Below are 17,795 nucleotides of genomic sequence, written 5' to 3' on the forward strand. Positions count from 1 at the left end.
CGGCCTTAATCATCACCCGCTTGAAGTTATTTTAGCAAAGGTCCATTCTAGCTATCATCCTCTCAAACTATTAGCGATATGCCCGTATCAAAATCACAAGTGGGGAAACAAAAAATTCAAATACAATTGGACCGACTAATTATTTTTGGCCTACAATTACGAGTTGACATGCCCTTTGTGGACATGTGAGAGATTCTGGTTTCACGCCGCTTACCTCAACATTTCAGCAAAATCACACATTGTACCCACGTTGGGAATCAAACCCGGACGAGCGAACACTCATGCACATGTATATCTTCCTGATCTACACCTGGACAAAGCGTACACCTTTTATGTTTTCATATAACTCGTGTGTGTCGTTGCATGTCGTCATATGTATCATTTGGAAAAAAATATCTTCGTGCATATTGATGTCATTTTGATAATTATAAATGAATATATATATAATCGCTTCTTGAAGGTTCTATAGCTGTTCTAGAAGATTCCAGATTACACTTCCAGAACCCAAATGTAATAACGCCCACACCTGACAAATAATTACTGTCAAAACACAATGCTATGAACTTCTACAGAATCTTTACAGAAACTATGTAATACGATTACAAAATTGTGTAACACTGAACTACACTGCCATATTACAACATTGACGAATAAACAAAACTAAAGTACTCACGGAAATGAAAAAAACCTGTTTTTCTCAATTTAAAAATCGACACAAAGTGTTACATAGCTGTAAATACGAAATACCAAAACAACTCGAAAAGTACTAGTCTGGATTTGCTAGTTTGATCTCAGTGAACAATACAAAATGTACTTTACAGGAGGTAATTTGTCGGCACTTTCAACATTCAAAAATAAAACTAAGTCCAAATTGACATAACAGAAACAGACTATATGGGCATTATGCACCTGTTCTCACCTGTCGTCAAGATGTCATAGGTCACCTTATGCCCTGTTTCACAATAGTCTGTTTTATTCACATTTTTACACACTTTTACGTGTAAAAAGGCATAAAAACATTTGATACGCTGTATTTGTGCCACGGCCCAATTAGTACTAATTTAGTTGTTTGAATATTTACATATTTTGTATATTAACTGCATTTATTTAAGATCTGAGGTCGAAAAAACAGGTTTTTTTCATTTCCGTGAGTACTTTAGTCCCGACCGTTTCCTACGGAAAATAAGCAATAAATAAGTAATAAAAGAAAAGTCACAAGTTTTGTTCCTAGGGATTATCTCGCTTTTCCGGTCTGGAACGTTACCACAGCAGGTGTTAGGGAAGCGAGAAGGCCCCTACAAATCTAATATTAACTATATAGATCTGAATAAGAGGGACACACCCCTTTCCATATTGATAAAAAAATATCTGTCCAAAGCTGAATCGATTGCACTATAACAACTTTTACATGACCATGTGTTTATGAATCACTATTCAATAGTTTTGATACCATGTGCTCGCGAAAAGGTGCGCTCGCTGGCCCGAAACATATTTTTTGTCACTGATGCGTCAGATTTGGAAAGGTCCTCCACATGTCAACCATTAAACTTTTTGAAAGTTTTGCTGAGGCCTTGAATGTAAAACAACTTTTGAGTCGTGTGATGCTCAATAAAATCTTCGAAGAAAGAATTTGCTGGAATGTTCCTAAAGGTATATGAAATGTAGACACCAATACTGAAGCTGCTCGAATACTGCTCGACTTAGAGGAATTTTGACTATTGGAAAGCTGAAGTCATCCCTCTTTTCATACAGCCTTGCACAATGGCACCCATGGGATACCTACTTCAATAAAGTGGACACTCAAAGAGGAAGTCACAATCCAATCCGATCAATATATTCTGTGTGATATTCTGTATGGCCAATTGAAATTAAAGACAGTCGATTGAAATACGATTACGTTTTCAATGAGTCAGCAGTGGTTCATATGTTGATGTGTGTGTCTCACGAACAAGAACGATGCTGCAGCTTGTCGCATCCTTTGTGGCGATAAACCTTCTACAACAGGGTCTGACGCCGTCCTTTTCTCCCTGTCTCTTACACTGTGCCTCCACTTGCCTCGCTGATGCATCATGCTCCTCTTTCTTTTATCAACGACAACATCAGCGATGTTACATCAGTAATCTTGTCTACACCAGGACGTCATCAGCGATGATAAACGTCACCGGAGTGATGTACTATTCTTGGATACATCGTGAGTACCATTCAACAAACGATGATTATGATGATGGTGATGATAATGCTGTAAATATTGCGTGAGGTTGCGTCTCTTGGGCACGCTAGAAACATATGGTTGTGGGTTCGAATCCCGGTTCGCCCCGTTTATGTTTCTAGGTTTGTCAGCACCATACCATAAACGTCTGAGACCTGCATCACTTTGGGCTTTCCTCCCACATTAAGCTAACACGTTGTGATATTACTGGAATACTGTTAAAAACGGTGTTATACCCAACGTACATTCCTTAGTGACCAAAGTGTTAGTAATTATGCCTTTATCATCTTCCCGTTTAGAGTAATAAGCAAAGATAATAACAATACATAAAATATTATATATATATATGTGCACCTAGCAATAAAAAAAGATATTACAAACATACAATTTGCAAGACAACCCTTAAAATTATAAGGGTTTAAATTGATATGGTTGCATCTAGCTTAAGGATGTTGCTCGTGTCATTGCGAGAAGTGTGGTTTGCACATCAATGTCAATAGAACAAAGATATTGGTATTCAGTTGTGAGTGAGTGAGTTGGGTTTAACGCCGCTTTTAACAGTATTCCAGTTATATCACGGCGTGTCAGCTTAATGCGGGAGGAAAGCCCGAAGTGATGCAGGTCTCAGACGTTTACGGCTTCGGTGAAACCCACGAGTACGGGTGTGGTGCTGACAAACCTAGAAACATAATTTGGGAGAACCGGGATTCGAACCCATAATCATAGGTTTCTGGCGTGCCCAAGGGACGCAACTCTGCACAGCGAATCGCGGCGCCTTAGACGACTGGGCCACCCGTGCCCCCTGGTATTCAGTAAATCAGTAAAAGTCGAAACCTATTTAAAAGGAAGAGTGAGCCCAATAGGGAGAACAATAAGAGATGGTTCGTTAGTTCAACTATCTAGGGAACACATTCACTCACATTGGCATCTTCTTCTTGTTCTAAAATTCTTGAAGGTACAGTTTTAAAAGCTGTATATGTGTTAAGTCTTTGAATGGCATTAAGAAGTGATACACATAAGAGATTAAATTTATGTGTTTCTCATCCTACAGAAGTTGACATCCATGCATAAATTCTCTCGCTGAATGTGTTATTATAACAGATTAAGACCAGTTATTTCTAGCCCCAAAACAGGTTGTCAACTGTTTGACATTTTTTAAAAACTTTTACAATGTTATGGACGTGAAGTCTTGGCTGTTGTTAAAGCGCCGGACATTGAATTGCAAATGTCAACCTGCAGTTTTGCAATTCTTTTTTTAGTCTTCTTATGCAGGCGTATACGGCGAACTAGGGCGGTACCCTATCATTATTTTACGATATGTCAGAATTATACAATTTATGGTTTAATTATTAAATACTAATTGGCATTATCCTACAACATATCATTGCAGAACTGTGAAATGGGTGTTACAAATTCGGCTTTCCATGTGAAGAATATTCTTAGTACAACTGTTTTTTATACATATGGATAGTCCTTTCCATCTCTAATGCTAGTTTGTGTATGGTTACAACAGTAAAAAACCAACTTTTTTAGTATATTTTAGTTAATTTTGACTTTGAAATGTACTTTAGAAAATATTTGACAATGATTAGAATTTCTTGTCATCAGCTAAACATTTAAACAGGTCGTTACAACAAAATTGTACTATATTGTATATATTGTGATTAATGTTATCAGCAATCTGTAGACGCATCCTAAATACAATTTTAGTAGAGTTGAGTACATGAAGAAATGTTACAGTGAGACCGCCTCATCTATTTCACCCCTGAATTCCACGACAGTGATTCATGTTTATTTCTGTAGATTTCGCTGAGATTAATATATGAACATGGGATCGTCAGCTGATTTACAAACATTGATATTGTGTTATTCCTGATGAATATCCTGTTGAAAGGCATCAGTCCCCACTGTCGATACCACCAACACCAAGCAGACATTCCTACTGTTTACTTCAGGAAACAGCTGAATGGCTTTCCAGTAGTTTTTAGACTATAACCCGAGAGGTATGTTGATAAAGACTTTGTTCGCCAAAGCGGTCCTGAATAAGTATAGCAGATCTGAAGAAGGGGTTATTTCATGTACGTGGAGCTGTATTAGCAAAGGTTTTATGTCCATATCCCTTGGACCTCACTCTTCGGATGTTAAAGAGTAGCTGATTTTCGGATCTCAGTGAGTGTGATAGTGTGTATATTAGGGGCGTCACGATAAATCGAAATATCGATATATTGCTATTGGTAAGCACTTAAAGTCAATAAATCGATTGTCAAATCAGTTTCCGATCAAAAGTATCGATTTCAGTTAGAAATATCGATAGTGTCGATTGTATTTACCATATCATACGATTGAGTCAAATGCTCTTCAAATTTGATTTTCTTTTGATCATGAGTGTTAGTAATGTACACATGATAATGTGGAAGTTTCTTTTTCTTAAATTATTAGGGTAAAAAAACCCCAAATCATTCATATCTCATTCTGTACTTGTTATTTGTTGTTATGGTTATTACATTCAAAGGAAACTTCAGTTCCAAGGTTTAATTCAACTCTAATGATACACTGAAAACCATCGATATTTATCGCAATAGTTGCTTGCAATATCAATAGTTATCGCAATAGTTTCTTTCAATATTAATAGTCATCGCAATAGTGATTTCCAGACCAATAGTCACCCCTAGCACTGTATACCACCAGGAGATCAGACAAGTAAGGCGGGGCGTCCTGTTGATAGTATTTGTGGGCTAGGCTAGTATGTTGTATAGTTTTGGAAGCTTCATGAGGATTGATGGAATATGATCCAATTTCTTGTTTTTCACGACTGTTCTCGCAGCAGTGTCATAGATGATTTGCAGATGTTGAAGGTGACACTTGGATATGTTGACTAGCCAGGAGGTACTGTAGCTGGAGTCTGCGATGACAGATGACATACATGTAACTTTGACTACAGGTCACGAATCACATACGACCAGATCTTTCCAATGATCCTCAGATGGTATCAGATGGACATTTTCAGACAATCTTGATTGGCCACGCACTGGTCTTCATCTAATAAACAGAACATGAACGTTATTCCACAGACTACTAGAAGCGGGATAAGGGGTATATGGGATGAGGATGTGATAATTATCTACATGTACATAGTATTCAATGATTGATGGACAGGTACATTATGTACACATGTATAAAATATGTTTTTTGAGGAGGACGGAGATCATTCAATCCGACTCTATTCTGTTGAATAGGTTGCGCATTTTAAGCATATTTGGATGTTTGTAATAATAGGGTGAGAGATATATGCTTACGGGTGCTACTGATTCAAACACTGGACAGAAGAACATATAGTGGTTAAAACATCTACATTTCAATACAGTACAACATTTTCTGTTTTTCAGAGACAAAATATACGGTTCTAAAGATAATTAGTCTTTAATAAATGTATATAAGGCCACATATGATGATTTCGTTCAATCAGACACCGCCATAAATTTGTTGATTAATGTAATAAGTTTTGACTTAAGATCGTCTTTTCCGGGTATAATTATAACTGAGACCCTTTCAAAGAAAACATGTTTAACAAATTCTATCCATTTACAAAGTTGTGGTAATGTGTATACAATCAACTTTTGAACTTTCACCACGTAAAAGCTTAAGCTCAGAAACACAGTATAAGTTTTTTAAATGTATATCTTAAGAGTTTGTCTCCAAATTCATCATAGATGACATAATTTGGCGTGCTACAGGGAAGCAACACATTCTAGAAATCTCAACGCATTTTTTTCTAGATATTGAGTATTTTGAAATTCCTAAAATTACAAACCTACATAAGAAAAGTCACAAACGTGCATTCAAACAAATCAACTGAAAAGATATTTAAGTGGCAAGTTATGGCGAGACCTTGTCATAAAACGCAAACCATGATTGGTATTTTTTTTCTCGCAAGCCGTGTTAAGTAGAAAACTGTTGTTCTATACTACTTTCTATTGCCATCAAAGTTCAATATAGTAAACTATGTCTTTAACGAGCACGCTTATAACGAACTGTCCTAGTTAACTTAACTTATTTTTTAGTCCCGGCCATTTGTTGTATATAAGCTGTATACATACTTATAACGAACTACGGTTATCACGAACTAAAATTAGTGATCCCTTTGAGTTCGTTATAACCGCAGTTTACTGTATTTCGGTTATAGAAACATTGATGCTGAGACGCATGTGAAAATTACAATAAAAAATGTATATTTCTTAAGCATTTAGATGAAGTAAAAGTTAATTTGATGTACTGACAAAACCCTTTTGTTCACCTGTGCACCTTATTTTTGATTTTAGGAGTATTAAATAATTTAATGTGAACTTGTGATCTGCCTTTGAAAAGCCTTTGCGAAAACCGACTTGTGTTTTGTAACCGGATATTGATTATTTCAATTAACACGTGTAGACCACGCGTTTAGAATAGATGTGAAAGGTTTACCAATGCAGCTTAGCAGTGTGATTGCTCAGTGATGTACTGGTTCCTAAGAATCTCCTAATCTTTTTATAAATATGTTTGATAATGCAAGTAGCCTTATAAATACGTTTCATAATGCTAGTAGCTAGTGGATTTTCAGAAACAATGCCAAAACAAGTGACTCGTGTGACATGTTCAAACTTTTCATATCGATCTTTTCTAATCTCTTACAAACCTTTTATGAAAATATAAACTGATTCAGTGATGCACAAGCTGAATTCAGAAACGACTATACATTTGTTTATCCCTTATATACATCTAGCTTTCTGTAGCAACGATGGTCGCTTCCGTGTTGAAGCTTGCTATAGACTAAAGAGACAGGAAGACGTATTCTGGAAGTAACAATGAAGCAAAGAGGACTTAATGGATTTCAACTTCCTTATTCTTTCATCTATTCTTTCGGCTTCTCGGTGCAGATCCTGGTACTTTTATCGAGCACTTTGTATCAGTCAACATTGCCATAGTGGTAACCATTGCTTCCAGAGTTGTACAAGTAGCCTCATACCACGCCGCTTGAATTGTGTCAACTTTGTATTGTGCTTGAATTGTTGAAGCCTGCCCAACTGGCTGCTTCCATAGATATAGCTTTCTACCCGTCTGTATTCTGTACTTTTGGGATCATTATGGATGCTGTCGAAGAATATACCACAAATGGGCCAAATGAGAAGAGGAACCTGTCTTTCAGAGTGGGTTAAGTCAGTGCGTGATGTTGTCATTCGTAGAATGCAGAAACTTAAAAAGAGGAAACGGAATTGGAAGAAACCTGTTCTTTCCCAGCCAGCTGTCATCCAAAGTCTGGCTGCCCTGCATGAAAAGTTTGTAGTTGTTCCCACTGACAAGGCCTCAAATAGCATAACCATTTTATGTAAACACCACTACATTAATTTTATCAAAGAACTTATAGGTATAAATGACATTATGATATCAAATAATGCCACATATAAGGACAGTATATTGCCAGAGGAATAAATCTGCCAAAACCATAAATCAGTACTGTCAACTTTTGATTTGACTCTAAAACCTGAAGACAAGATTCCAAAGCTGCATAAAATCCGTACAAAGAGAGAGTTATATTGCTGGGTCAAGTAAATGTACCACCAAATCCCGGTCTCAAAGACTAACCATCATCCTTAATACAATCAGAAAGGACTTTCTTTATATTCACTGGAAGTATTTGAGACACGTGGAATTGACATAATGTGGATTCTCAAAAACCCAAAGGATTTGCTTGACGTTTTGCAATACCAGTAAAGAACCAGGTTCCATTCTGTCAAAACATTTGATTTTTCAACTTTGTACACCACTATCCCCAATGACAAACTTAAGGAAAAACTTCATTCATTGACCCAGGGGGCGTTTGTTACAAAACGTCGTGAACACAGATACAGCTACGTATCTATATTTAGCGGTTCAGAACAATTTGTGAAAAATGATAGCAAATGCCATCTGATGTTTACTAAGACAACAATATGTGAAAGGCTTCACTTCCTCACTGATAACATCTATATATGTAAAAAATAGGAGTATCTATCTTTAGAGATTCACATTAATTTGTCAAAAATGGACGCAAATGACATCTGAAATTTACTGAGAAAACAATATGTGAAAAGCTTCACTTCTTCATTGATAACATCTATGTAATATTTGGGCTTAAGACATTTAGGCAAGAAGCAGTTGTGCTCCCCTTCTTTGGATCTGTTTCTTTATACATATGAATCGGAATTTCTATTCGGATTGGCAAAGTTTTAACATGGTAATCTGGCAAAGAAGTTTAACATAAGCTTCAGGCATGTCGATGGTCTGATATCGTTCAATAACAATCAAATAGCCAATTCCCTTCCCTTAATTTACCCACCTGAACTAGAAATGAAGGCGACCAGTGAGACCGCCTCATCTGTTTCATATCAAGATGTATGCATAAAGATTCAGAGTGACAAAACACTCTCAACAAGTCTGTATGACAAGAGGGATGACTTCAACTTTCCAATGGTCAACTCCCCCTTCATGTCGATCAATATTCAAGCAGCTACAGCCTTTGGTGTTTATATTTCACAACGTTTGAGATACAATCGAGCATGCTCTTTCAAAGAGGGTTATACGACTCTTGCTCAGAAGTTGTTTGATCAAGGTTACAACATTCAAGGCCTCAGTCAAGCTTTCAAAACGTTTTATGGTAGATATATGGATGACATTCCCGAATCTGACGCATCAGTGACAAAAATGATGTCTGATGCCATTCCCTATTTTGACTTGTACCATATGCTCCCGTGTTTTTCAGCTGAACAATTGACTTGCCTTTGCACGGGTTTGTGACGGGTGCCACTGGTGGAGCTCACCTTTCCGCGAACTCCTGGTATCATTGCTATTTGATAGTGGTTCATATACACATGCTTATGATATAGTCGGAATCGTACTATCGACTCTGCTTTTATGCAGATATGTCTATTGGACATGGAGAGGGTTTTGTCGCTTTATTATTATTTTTATTATTATTATAACCTCCATGGCTACACTGGTTGTACGTTGCTACCTTTGATGCTTCCATTATTTTGTCCCACCCAAATGACGTTTTGCGCCGGATGTAGAAACTTGTCCCGTCCGAAGCGTTTCGATTCCAGAGCATAATTCCTAGACGGTTCATCATGAGGTGAAACTTTGTATTCGCATCAGGCATGTACTGAACCGGTTCATTTTGGTGGTAAGAAAGTTTATATTTGCTGAATTACCAAGGCAAGGCAATCAATTCGACCTTGGTTCTAATGAGGCTAGGGTTCGTTTGCGGAGCATTAACTCATAAACTGTTAAATATTTATTTATGAAACTTTGCATACACATCGGGCAAATGCTGAAATGCTGCCTGTGTGGTCATCAAGAATTCAACAGTTTATACTTTTCGATTTTCAAGGAAGCAAGTTGGAATTTGGTTCGAATGAAGGAAGAATATGTTTGTGGACGATAACCGTTCAACATTACATCATGGAACGCATTAGAAAAAAGCTGTGTAGGTAACTTCTGCTGTTCAGGAATGTGTTTATGTTTGCGGTGCCAAGACAGAAAGATTGACTTAGGCCGATCTACAGTCCAGGGTATATGTCATATACCATTAATTCAGCATCGATTATTTACAGACCGCCGCCATATATATGGAATATTGCTGTTTGCGGCGTAAAACAACAAACAAACAAACATTGGGGATATTGCTCGTAATATCACCGGATATAGTCAGGTCCAGACCTTTACATGGCAATAAATTATATATTTGAAGGAAAGCTAAGTCAACAAAGCGACATGTTTTGGTGTCAAGTAAAGAAAATAAAAACAAATTCAACATTTCTGCTACAGCTTTATTTATTTGTTTCAGCTGATTGTCCTCGTGATCACATCTTCTCCCGAGGAGCCCATCTGTGTATCAAAATTGGCGTGGGAAGTGACTGGCAAACAGCAAACGCCACATGCAATGATAGTGGGGAGAGACTGGTCAAGATAGACACAGACGCGAAACAGAAGCAGATGGCCTACATGACCTCCGAACTGGGTGAGTTCATGCGTCATTCGTGACCACTCGTGCCATTCCGGGAGAAACCGAATATCGACTCTTGCCTCTCTTGTGGCCATGTCATCAACTTGGTTCCGTCCAACAAAACAAAAACTTTATTGCCTTTTCGGAAAAAAACTCAACTTGTTTTACCGTTTCAGCCACTGCTTGTTTCTAATATAATGACGTTGCCAATTACAATCATTTGATATCTGGTTTTGTGATAGTCACGTTGGTACATTTCTTGATACAAACTATATATATAATGAAACTAATTACTAAGGAGGGATTGACCAAAGTACTTGTAATCAGTGGAGCATTGTGAGGGATGATTTGTCTTTTTGTCACATAGGGGGCCAGTCTTGAAATTTCTTCACTGGGCAAAAATGCAGAGTGTTGGAGGATTATCCATGCTTTTTGCCACTACATCTAAGCATCAAACATTGAGTTTATAAAATGAAAATGTGTATTATACACAATACAGATGACAATGCGACGTATACACATACTGTCATGAGACCCGTGAAGATTCCGGGGTAGAATACATGTAGGTCTTCAGCAGCCCATGCTTGCAGTGAAAGGAGACTATGCTTGTCGTAAGAGGCGACTAACGGGATCGGGTGGTCAGGATCGCTGACTTGGTTGATGCACGTCATCGATCCCAATTGCTTAGATCGATGCTCATGAGGTCAATCACTGGATTGTCTGGTCAAGACTCGATTATTTTCAGACCGCCGTGAAATAGCTGGAATATTTCTGAGCGCGGCGTTAAACAACAAACAAACAAACAAAACATACTGTCATGAGATGAATTATTTACCCAAGTCATCATGAGTTGACATGTAATATTTACCCCAAGGATATGAAGCATAAGATTATGTTGGAAATCATTCTAAATTTTGCAAAATCGAAGTATAAAATATACACCAGACGAGTAAATGTTGTTAACGCCGCTGTTAGCTATACTATTACAGCTATATCGAGTCTAGGCCAACCGAACGAGAATGCATGAGCGTCGACCCACACGGTCATCAGTCAGTCATGTTGCAGAGTATGATCCTTCCCTTTTGAGTCATCTTGCCGAGGCAAGAGAGTTAACTGACTTTAAAAGTCCAGTTTCCACCCTTGCCGAACTAGGCTGGAATTCCTGGGCTCGATCGTAGCGCCACCAGTGGCTATTACGAGTTATGTCCATTCTATGCCTCTCCCATATGGACCAATCAGATTCCACCTCTCGTATCACATGCATTTGCTTCAAACAAAATGGTGGCGCCCAATCAAGACGATCTGATCTACCATCATGACCTATTTGGTGATAAAAAAAGGTTCTTACTTCGCGAAATACATCAAATCATGTGTGAACCTTGATTAAAAACATGAAACGATTTGGAAAATATCTGTTGACAACGAATTGGTGGTGCACATGCTTTGCAAATGCTGCAATCGACCGAAATGTTTACGAACCGGATTTCGATTTCGGTGCGCGATTTTGATTGTACTATGCATAGACTTGTTAGTCCAGCCAAAATGTAACTCCATAATCCCAGCCTAGTTCGGCAAGGGTGGAAACTGGACTTTTATAGTCAGTTAACTCTCTTGCCTCGGGAAGATGATTTGAGTCGGGTGGAATGTGTTTGTATTGAACGATACACGATTGTGGGATGTTTCTAACTACGTTAACTGCCTGACAATATTGAGATCCTCCTGTGCTTGTTATACTTCATTGTTTGGTTCAGTACACATTGCACCGCCTATGTTATTATAGAACGTGGGTCTAAGGTCTCGCAATATTCATAAGCGCGTCAGGATCCACTGATCAAGGCTTCGATCCTGACTATAATTATAACTTTTCTTTTGTCAGCACGGTACCCCTGCTCATGTTTTTTTTGAAAGTGGTAAATGTTTATCGTCGTTACTTGGGTTTCCACCAACAATAATGATAACAAGTTTGGGATGAACTGAAACACGCTAGGTGTTAAACCGCACTCTCTCACCCACTCACTCATTTTAATGCATGGTAATGGATTAAAATACATTTGAAAAATTGTTTCCAGGTGGAATATGGACGGGGCTGCATCATATTGACGGCGAGTTCAGATGGCCGGACGGCTCCCTGGTTAACTATACCTGCTGGTACCCAGGGCAACCGAAGCTATCATCAGGCTGTAAGTGTGTCGTCCTCTATAATCGAGTTCCAAGAAGATGGCACAACGGATACTGTATCTATCTGCATCACACTGCGTGTGAGGTGGTGTTGTGAAAAAGAACACGAGAAAGGAGAATTACTCCAGTTTGGAATCGGAAATTAAGCAACCTTCGTCAAGAGATGATACACTTTCGTACATGTACTTTTTGTAAACATCGTCAGATGTGCTTGTAACGATAATACCAACACTGGATGGTTTAAGAAGAACCTAGAGTCATGTTAAAATGAAAATATTCATCATGTATCATATAACATATGTCAAGTCAAGGGTAATACTTAAAGCTGCTGACACGTGAGCAGGTTTGTTCACGATCACTAAAGCTTAAGAAAGCACACTTGTCCAAACGTATTTAAAACCCTTCAATTCAATCCACAGATATCTCTTTGTTTACTTAAGTAAACTTATTAACATATGAAGTTCTTGTTATTTTTAGAAATTATGATTATGAATAATAAATCTTCATATATAGCTCTAAGTAGACATTCCGGGCACCAAGCGTTCGATATATTGATTGATTGGAGTAAACAGGTTGCCAAAAGTGTATGTCCATGCTTCATGACTCACTTTGATTAATAAACAAAGTCAGAACACTCAAACACAATTTGTCATTGTCGAAACTGACTTAGCATTAAGGCATCCATATGTTGCAGTAACACTTAAAACCTTATATATCTATCTCGTTAAGGTTGTTGGATAATCTTACTGAATCTGTTACTTTAAACCAGAAAGCACAACGGACTCAGCTCTGTTTGTAACAATGTTATTAGCACTTCTAGTTTGGATTATGTTTCAGAAAACTCATTCTTACTGCATTAGAACTTTTATATCAGAAAGTACAAGAATGATAATTTCTTTTTAAATAAATCATTTCAAGTTTCAGAAGAAAACATATACCTACTGCAGTAGACCTGTAAGCGTTTGAAAACTTTCAATTTAATATGGCTGCGAAACAATCTGACCAATGACCTGAGACAAACAACAAAAGATGCTTGGCATCTGATGCTGCTTAAAGTGCCAAGTTTGTCAGTCAGATGAGCTGTTGTTCATTCTCTGTCACTGTGGACACAAATGGGATTGTCTGGAAAGGGAAAAACATGGCAAATATGAGAACCTCGCTTCCAAAATGTCACGCTTGCTTCCCATGTACCAAAGGGCGTCATGGAAAATAATAAATACGAAATTCTTTGGAAAAGGCCCGTTTACAGCCAACAAACCTGATTGTGTCCTGTTTAAAAAATCCAATGAAATCATTTATGTCATTGAATTTTCGGTCCCCTTGGACACTAATGTGATTGACAAGATTTAGGAAAAACTGGGCATATATGCGGACCTCGCTTTCGAAATGTGACGCTTGCATCGAAATAGCCAAGTTGTTCGACTCCCCATTGTTCTCTGTCCTTTAGGTTTGGTACCTCCCAATCAGTTGACATTGGGAGAGTACCCGGGTTTGCTACCAGGAAAACAGCCCGTATGACAATCTGGGTAATGCAGAAGGCTGCAGAGTTGGGGAGTCTTCAGATTCTCCGAAAAGTTCTGGGTTGGTTCGACTAGGCAGCGCTTCCTGGGAGAAGTCCCATTCGCTGTCTGGGCTGCGTACAGAGGGGGCAAGGGCCCTGAGCTGAGATGAGCCTAACCAGCCTGACTGTGCCAGGATCACCCAAACCCTCTTTGCTGCATTTGTTTTTAAATCTGTACATCTTCCGTCTCCGCTTCCCTCTGGTCCCTAGCTCTAGGTACTATCACCAGTGAAGATATTCGTCGAAGGCCAGGGATGCTTCTTGCAGTCACTGTTGATGGCTGGAGTCGATTTCGTAGGTATTGTTCGAATCCAGTTGTCTTGTCGATTATTGGTTACGCGTAAACCTGCCACTCCGAGGATGGCCTCTGACTGCATTCGTCTCTTGCCAACGTTGCCATAAACACCAAATGGTGTTTCTGTGGACGTTAAATTGTCTTGCAACATCACGTTGACTCGATCCTGCTTCAAGCATACCAATGGCTCACAGACGCTCGCTTTCGGACAGGCGCGGCATTTCGTAATGTTGAATAATTGCGTAATTTTGTTGTTTTTCAGGATCACCCAAACCCTTTTTCTATGTGGTTGTTTTCAGCACGATGCTAAACAATGCATATGGAATCACGTTAACGCACCTGTTTTATACCCATTCTTGGGTAGTGAAATGCATGGGGCTGGCATAAAAGTAAACTTTTCGATGAAATGTATGCTTTTCTGTAGCAGTTGCGTTTTTGTGACTTGATTCCATACATGTACTACAATATTGAAAACCAAACTTTACTTGTTTGAAAAGTACACTAAAATATTGGTGTCACAGGAACTTTTGTTGTTGAGTATACATGTACATGCAGATGGAAAAGCTGTTCTCGCGAATGACTTTGCACATGCACTCGTCATACACGTTGCTTTATTGATTTCGTGGCACTACTTTGACATTCATTGAACCGGTTGCGGCAGGTACACTCTTATCGTATTTAACCGATAATAAGTGCATGCATTTCTTTTGTGTTCTAAACTATATTCGAATTGTGATGAGATGTCCACTGTAGTCAAAATATTGATAAATAAATCAAATATCGGGGACATTTAGAATGTTCAGCCCAGGTGGCTATGAGCAACACACGGAATATCAAGTTTTCGTTGGACTGGGACCCAAGCAGTATTAGAAAAATTAACCAAAAAAATTCATACACAATTTTTTATGCATGCTACGAGTGAGTGAGTGAGTGCGTTTGGTTTAACGCCGCTTTTAACAGTATTCGAGTTATATCACGGCGTGGGAGGAAAACCCGAAGTGATGCAGGTCTCAGACGTTTACCACTTCGGTGAAACCCTCGGGCACGGGTATGGTGCTGACAAACCTAGAAACATAATCGGGGCGAACCGGGATTCGAACCCACAATCATAGGTTTCTGGCGTGCCTAAGGGACGCAACTCTGCACAGCGAATTGCGGTGCCTTAGACGACTGGGCCACCGGTGCCCCCTGGGCTGATTGGAAATACTACAATAAGGATAACCAACCAGTGAAAGGGGATTTAAATAACGGAGTTAACCATAAGCTCTAACAGAAAAGGAAATATAGTGTATAGATACACATGTATCTTATGAGAATGTTAATTTAAATTATTCTTTTGTTTGAATAATTTCACACCTACATTTGAGACTTCCTAATTTAGAATTTAAGAAAACAGTAATTTATCATTTGTATCATTAAGAAGGCCGGGTAGCCTAGTGATTAACGCGTTCGCCCGTCACGCCGAAGACCCGTGTTCGATTCCCGACATGGATTTAATGCGTCACAACCGTTGCTGTTACATTGTAATGCGTCGGAACCGTTTCTGTATTATTGTCATGCGTCGGAACCGTTACTGTGGTATTGACCGTTGCTGTATTATTGTAATACGTTACAACCGTTGCTGTATTATTGTAATACGTCAAACCTGCTCTTGTATTATTGTCACACGTCACAACCGATGCTGCATACATTATTGTAATACGTCAGAACCGTTACTGTATTATTGTAATACGTCACAACCGTTACTGCATTATTTTAATACATCGGAACCGTTGCTGTATTATTGTAATACGTTACAGCCGTTCCTGTAGTGTTGTAATGCGTCACAACCGTTGCTGTAGTATCGTAATGCGTCACAACCGTTGCTGTAGTATTATAATACGTCGGAACCGTTGCTGTAGTATCGTAATGCCTCACAACCGTTGCTGTATTATTGTAATGCGTCGGAACCGTTGCTGTAGTATTGTAATGCGTCGGAACCGTTGCTGTAATATTGTAATACGTAACAACCGTTGCTGTGGTATTGTAATACGTTACAACCGTTGCTGTAACATTGTAATACGTGACAACCGTTGCTGTATTATTGTAATACGTTACAACTGTTGCTGTATTATTGTAATACGTTACAACCGTTGCTGTATTATTGTAATGCCTCACAGCCGTTCCTGTAGTATTGTAATACGTTACAACCGTTCCTGTATTATTGTAATGCGTTGCAACCGTTCCTGTATTATTCCAATGCGTCACAACCGTTGCTGTATTATTGTAATACGTTACAACCTTAGAAGTATCATTGTGATACATCACAACCGTTGCTGTATTGTTCTGATACGTTACGAGGGCTGGTCAAAAGTTTTAAGTCTAACAAAGAAAACCAACAATTGCGAAAGTGTTTAATTATTTTTCAACATAATCTCCCTGCTTTTCAAAACACTTGGAATAGTGACAGTGAAGCTTTTCAATTCCAGTAGGGAATGGGTGTTCTGAAATCATCCTGGAATACGCATTCCTCGCCGCCTTTCTTTGACAGAATCTCTCAGGCGATGACACAAATCAGCATAGCAGGCAGGCACCAGTGATCGTCTTTTGACTTTCTAAGTAATCAACAAGAATCACACCCTGTGCATTCACAGGGGTCATAACTTTCTTCACTGATCGTAAAGACTTGGATTTCTTTGGTGCTGGAGAAGTGGTATTTGACACATGTTACATGCGGTCATGAATTTCTTGGGGAGTACTTTTCTCTAAAGTAAAAAACTTGATGACTGCTCGATTCTCGTTCCTTTCCATTTCTGTGTTCATTTGGACTCCTATCACATTCAACAGACTGTCACTATTATACAAACAGCCTCAACAGACCAAATACACTTGAAATGAACGGCTCAAACAATGTACTACATTGACTAGGTCACTTTTTATGGCCCAGATTTGAGAGTTAATCAGGCTTAGAACTATTTGCGAGGGCCTCGTACAACCGTTGCTGTATTATTGTAATGCATCACAACCTTTGAGGTACCACTGTAATACGTTCAACCATTTCTGTATAAGTCTAATACGCCATCAGTATTGGTGTCTTAGAGCAATACGCACAGTCGCCATATTCCATTTAAATGTACAAGTACTATGAATATTTATTACGTTGTAACGTTTTTATTTCGAATAAACCTTGAAGGGATTTGTTGTGCACAAGTAGACTTTATAGATGATTCTCGTATATTTTAAAACTTTAATACGATAGTACTATTGTATACGTGTTGTATTGAATATATATGAACAAGTATGTTATGACTGCGTCCGTCTGTATGCCTTCTCGTGCGATCATTGTGAATTGACGATGGTGTGTTACCTCGACGTTTCTCCTGTTGAGTCCAGAAACCTACGATTGTGGGTTCGAATCCCGGTTCGCCTCGGTTATGTTTCTAGGTTTGTGGTAAATGAAGTGGTAAACGTCTGAGACATGCATCACTTGGGGCTTTCCTCCCACAATAAGCTGACACGCCGCAATATAACTGGAATACTGTTAAAAGCGGCGTTA

General features: G+C 38.7%; 1 protein-coding gene across 1 annotated transcript; it reads left to right on the top strand.

The window, feature by feature from the left end:
* Positions 1-1,956: 1,956 nt before the first annotated feature.
* Positions 1,957-12,501, top strand: LOC139452726 (low affinity immunoglobulin epsilon Fc receptor-like). Its single transcript, XM_071234301.1, has 3 exons — positions 1,957-2,191; positions 10,068-10,241; positions 12,296-12,501. The coding sequence occupies exons 1-3, from the start codon at positions 1,957-1,959 to the stop codon at positions 12,499-12,501; spliced, it is 615 nt and encodes a 204-aa protein (XP_071090402.1).
* The last annotated feature ends 5,294 nt before the right edge of the window (positions 12,502-17,795 follow it).

The sequence above is a fragment of the Haliotis cracherodii genome, unplaced genomic scaffold, assembly GCF_022045235.1.
Source record: "Haliotis cracherodii isolate W230 unplaced genomic scaffold, xgHalCrac1.p SCAF_9, whole genome shotgun sequence".
NCBI lineage: Eukaryota > Metazoa > Mollusca > Gastropoda > Lepetellida > Haliotidae > Haliotis > Haliotis cracherodii.

Excerpts from the sequence above, each read along its gene's own strand:
- LOC139452726 (XM_071234301.1), top strand. The coding sequence starts at position 1,957 with ATGCTGCAGCTTGTCGCATCCTTTGTGGCGATAAACCTTCTACAACAG. Across the intron at positions 2,192-10,067 it reads GTACTATTCTTGGATACATC|CTGATTGTCCTCGTGATCAC; the intron begins GTGAGTACCATT and ends TATTTGTTTCAG. Across the intron at positions 10,242-12,295 it reads CTACATGACCTCCGAACTGG|GTGGAATATGGACGGGGCTG; the intron begins GTGAGTTCATGC and ends AATTGTTTCCAG.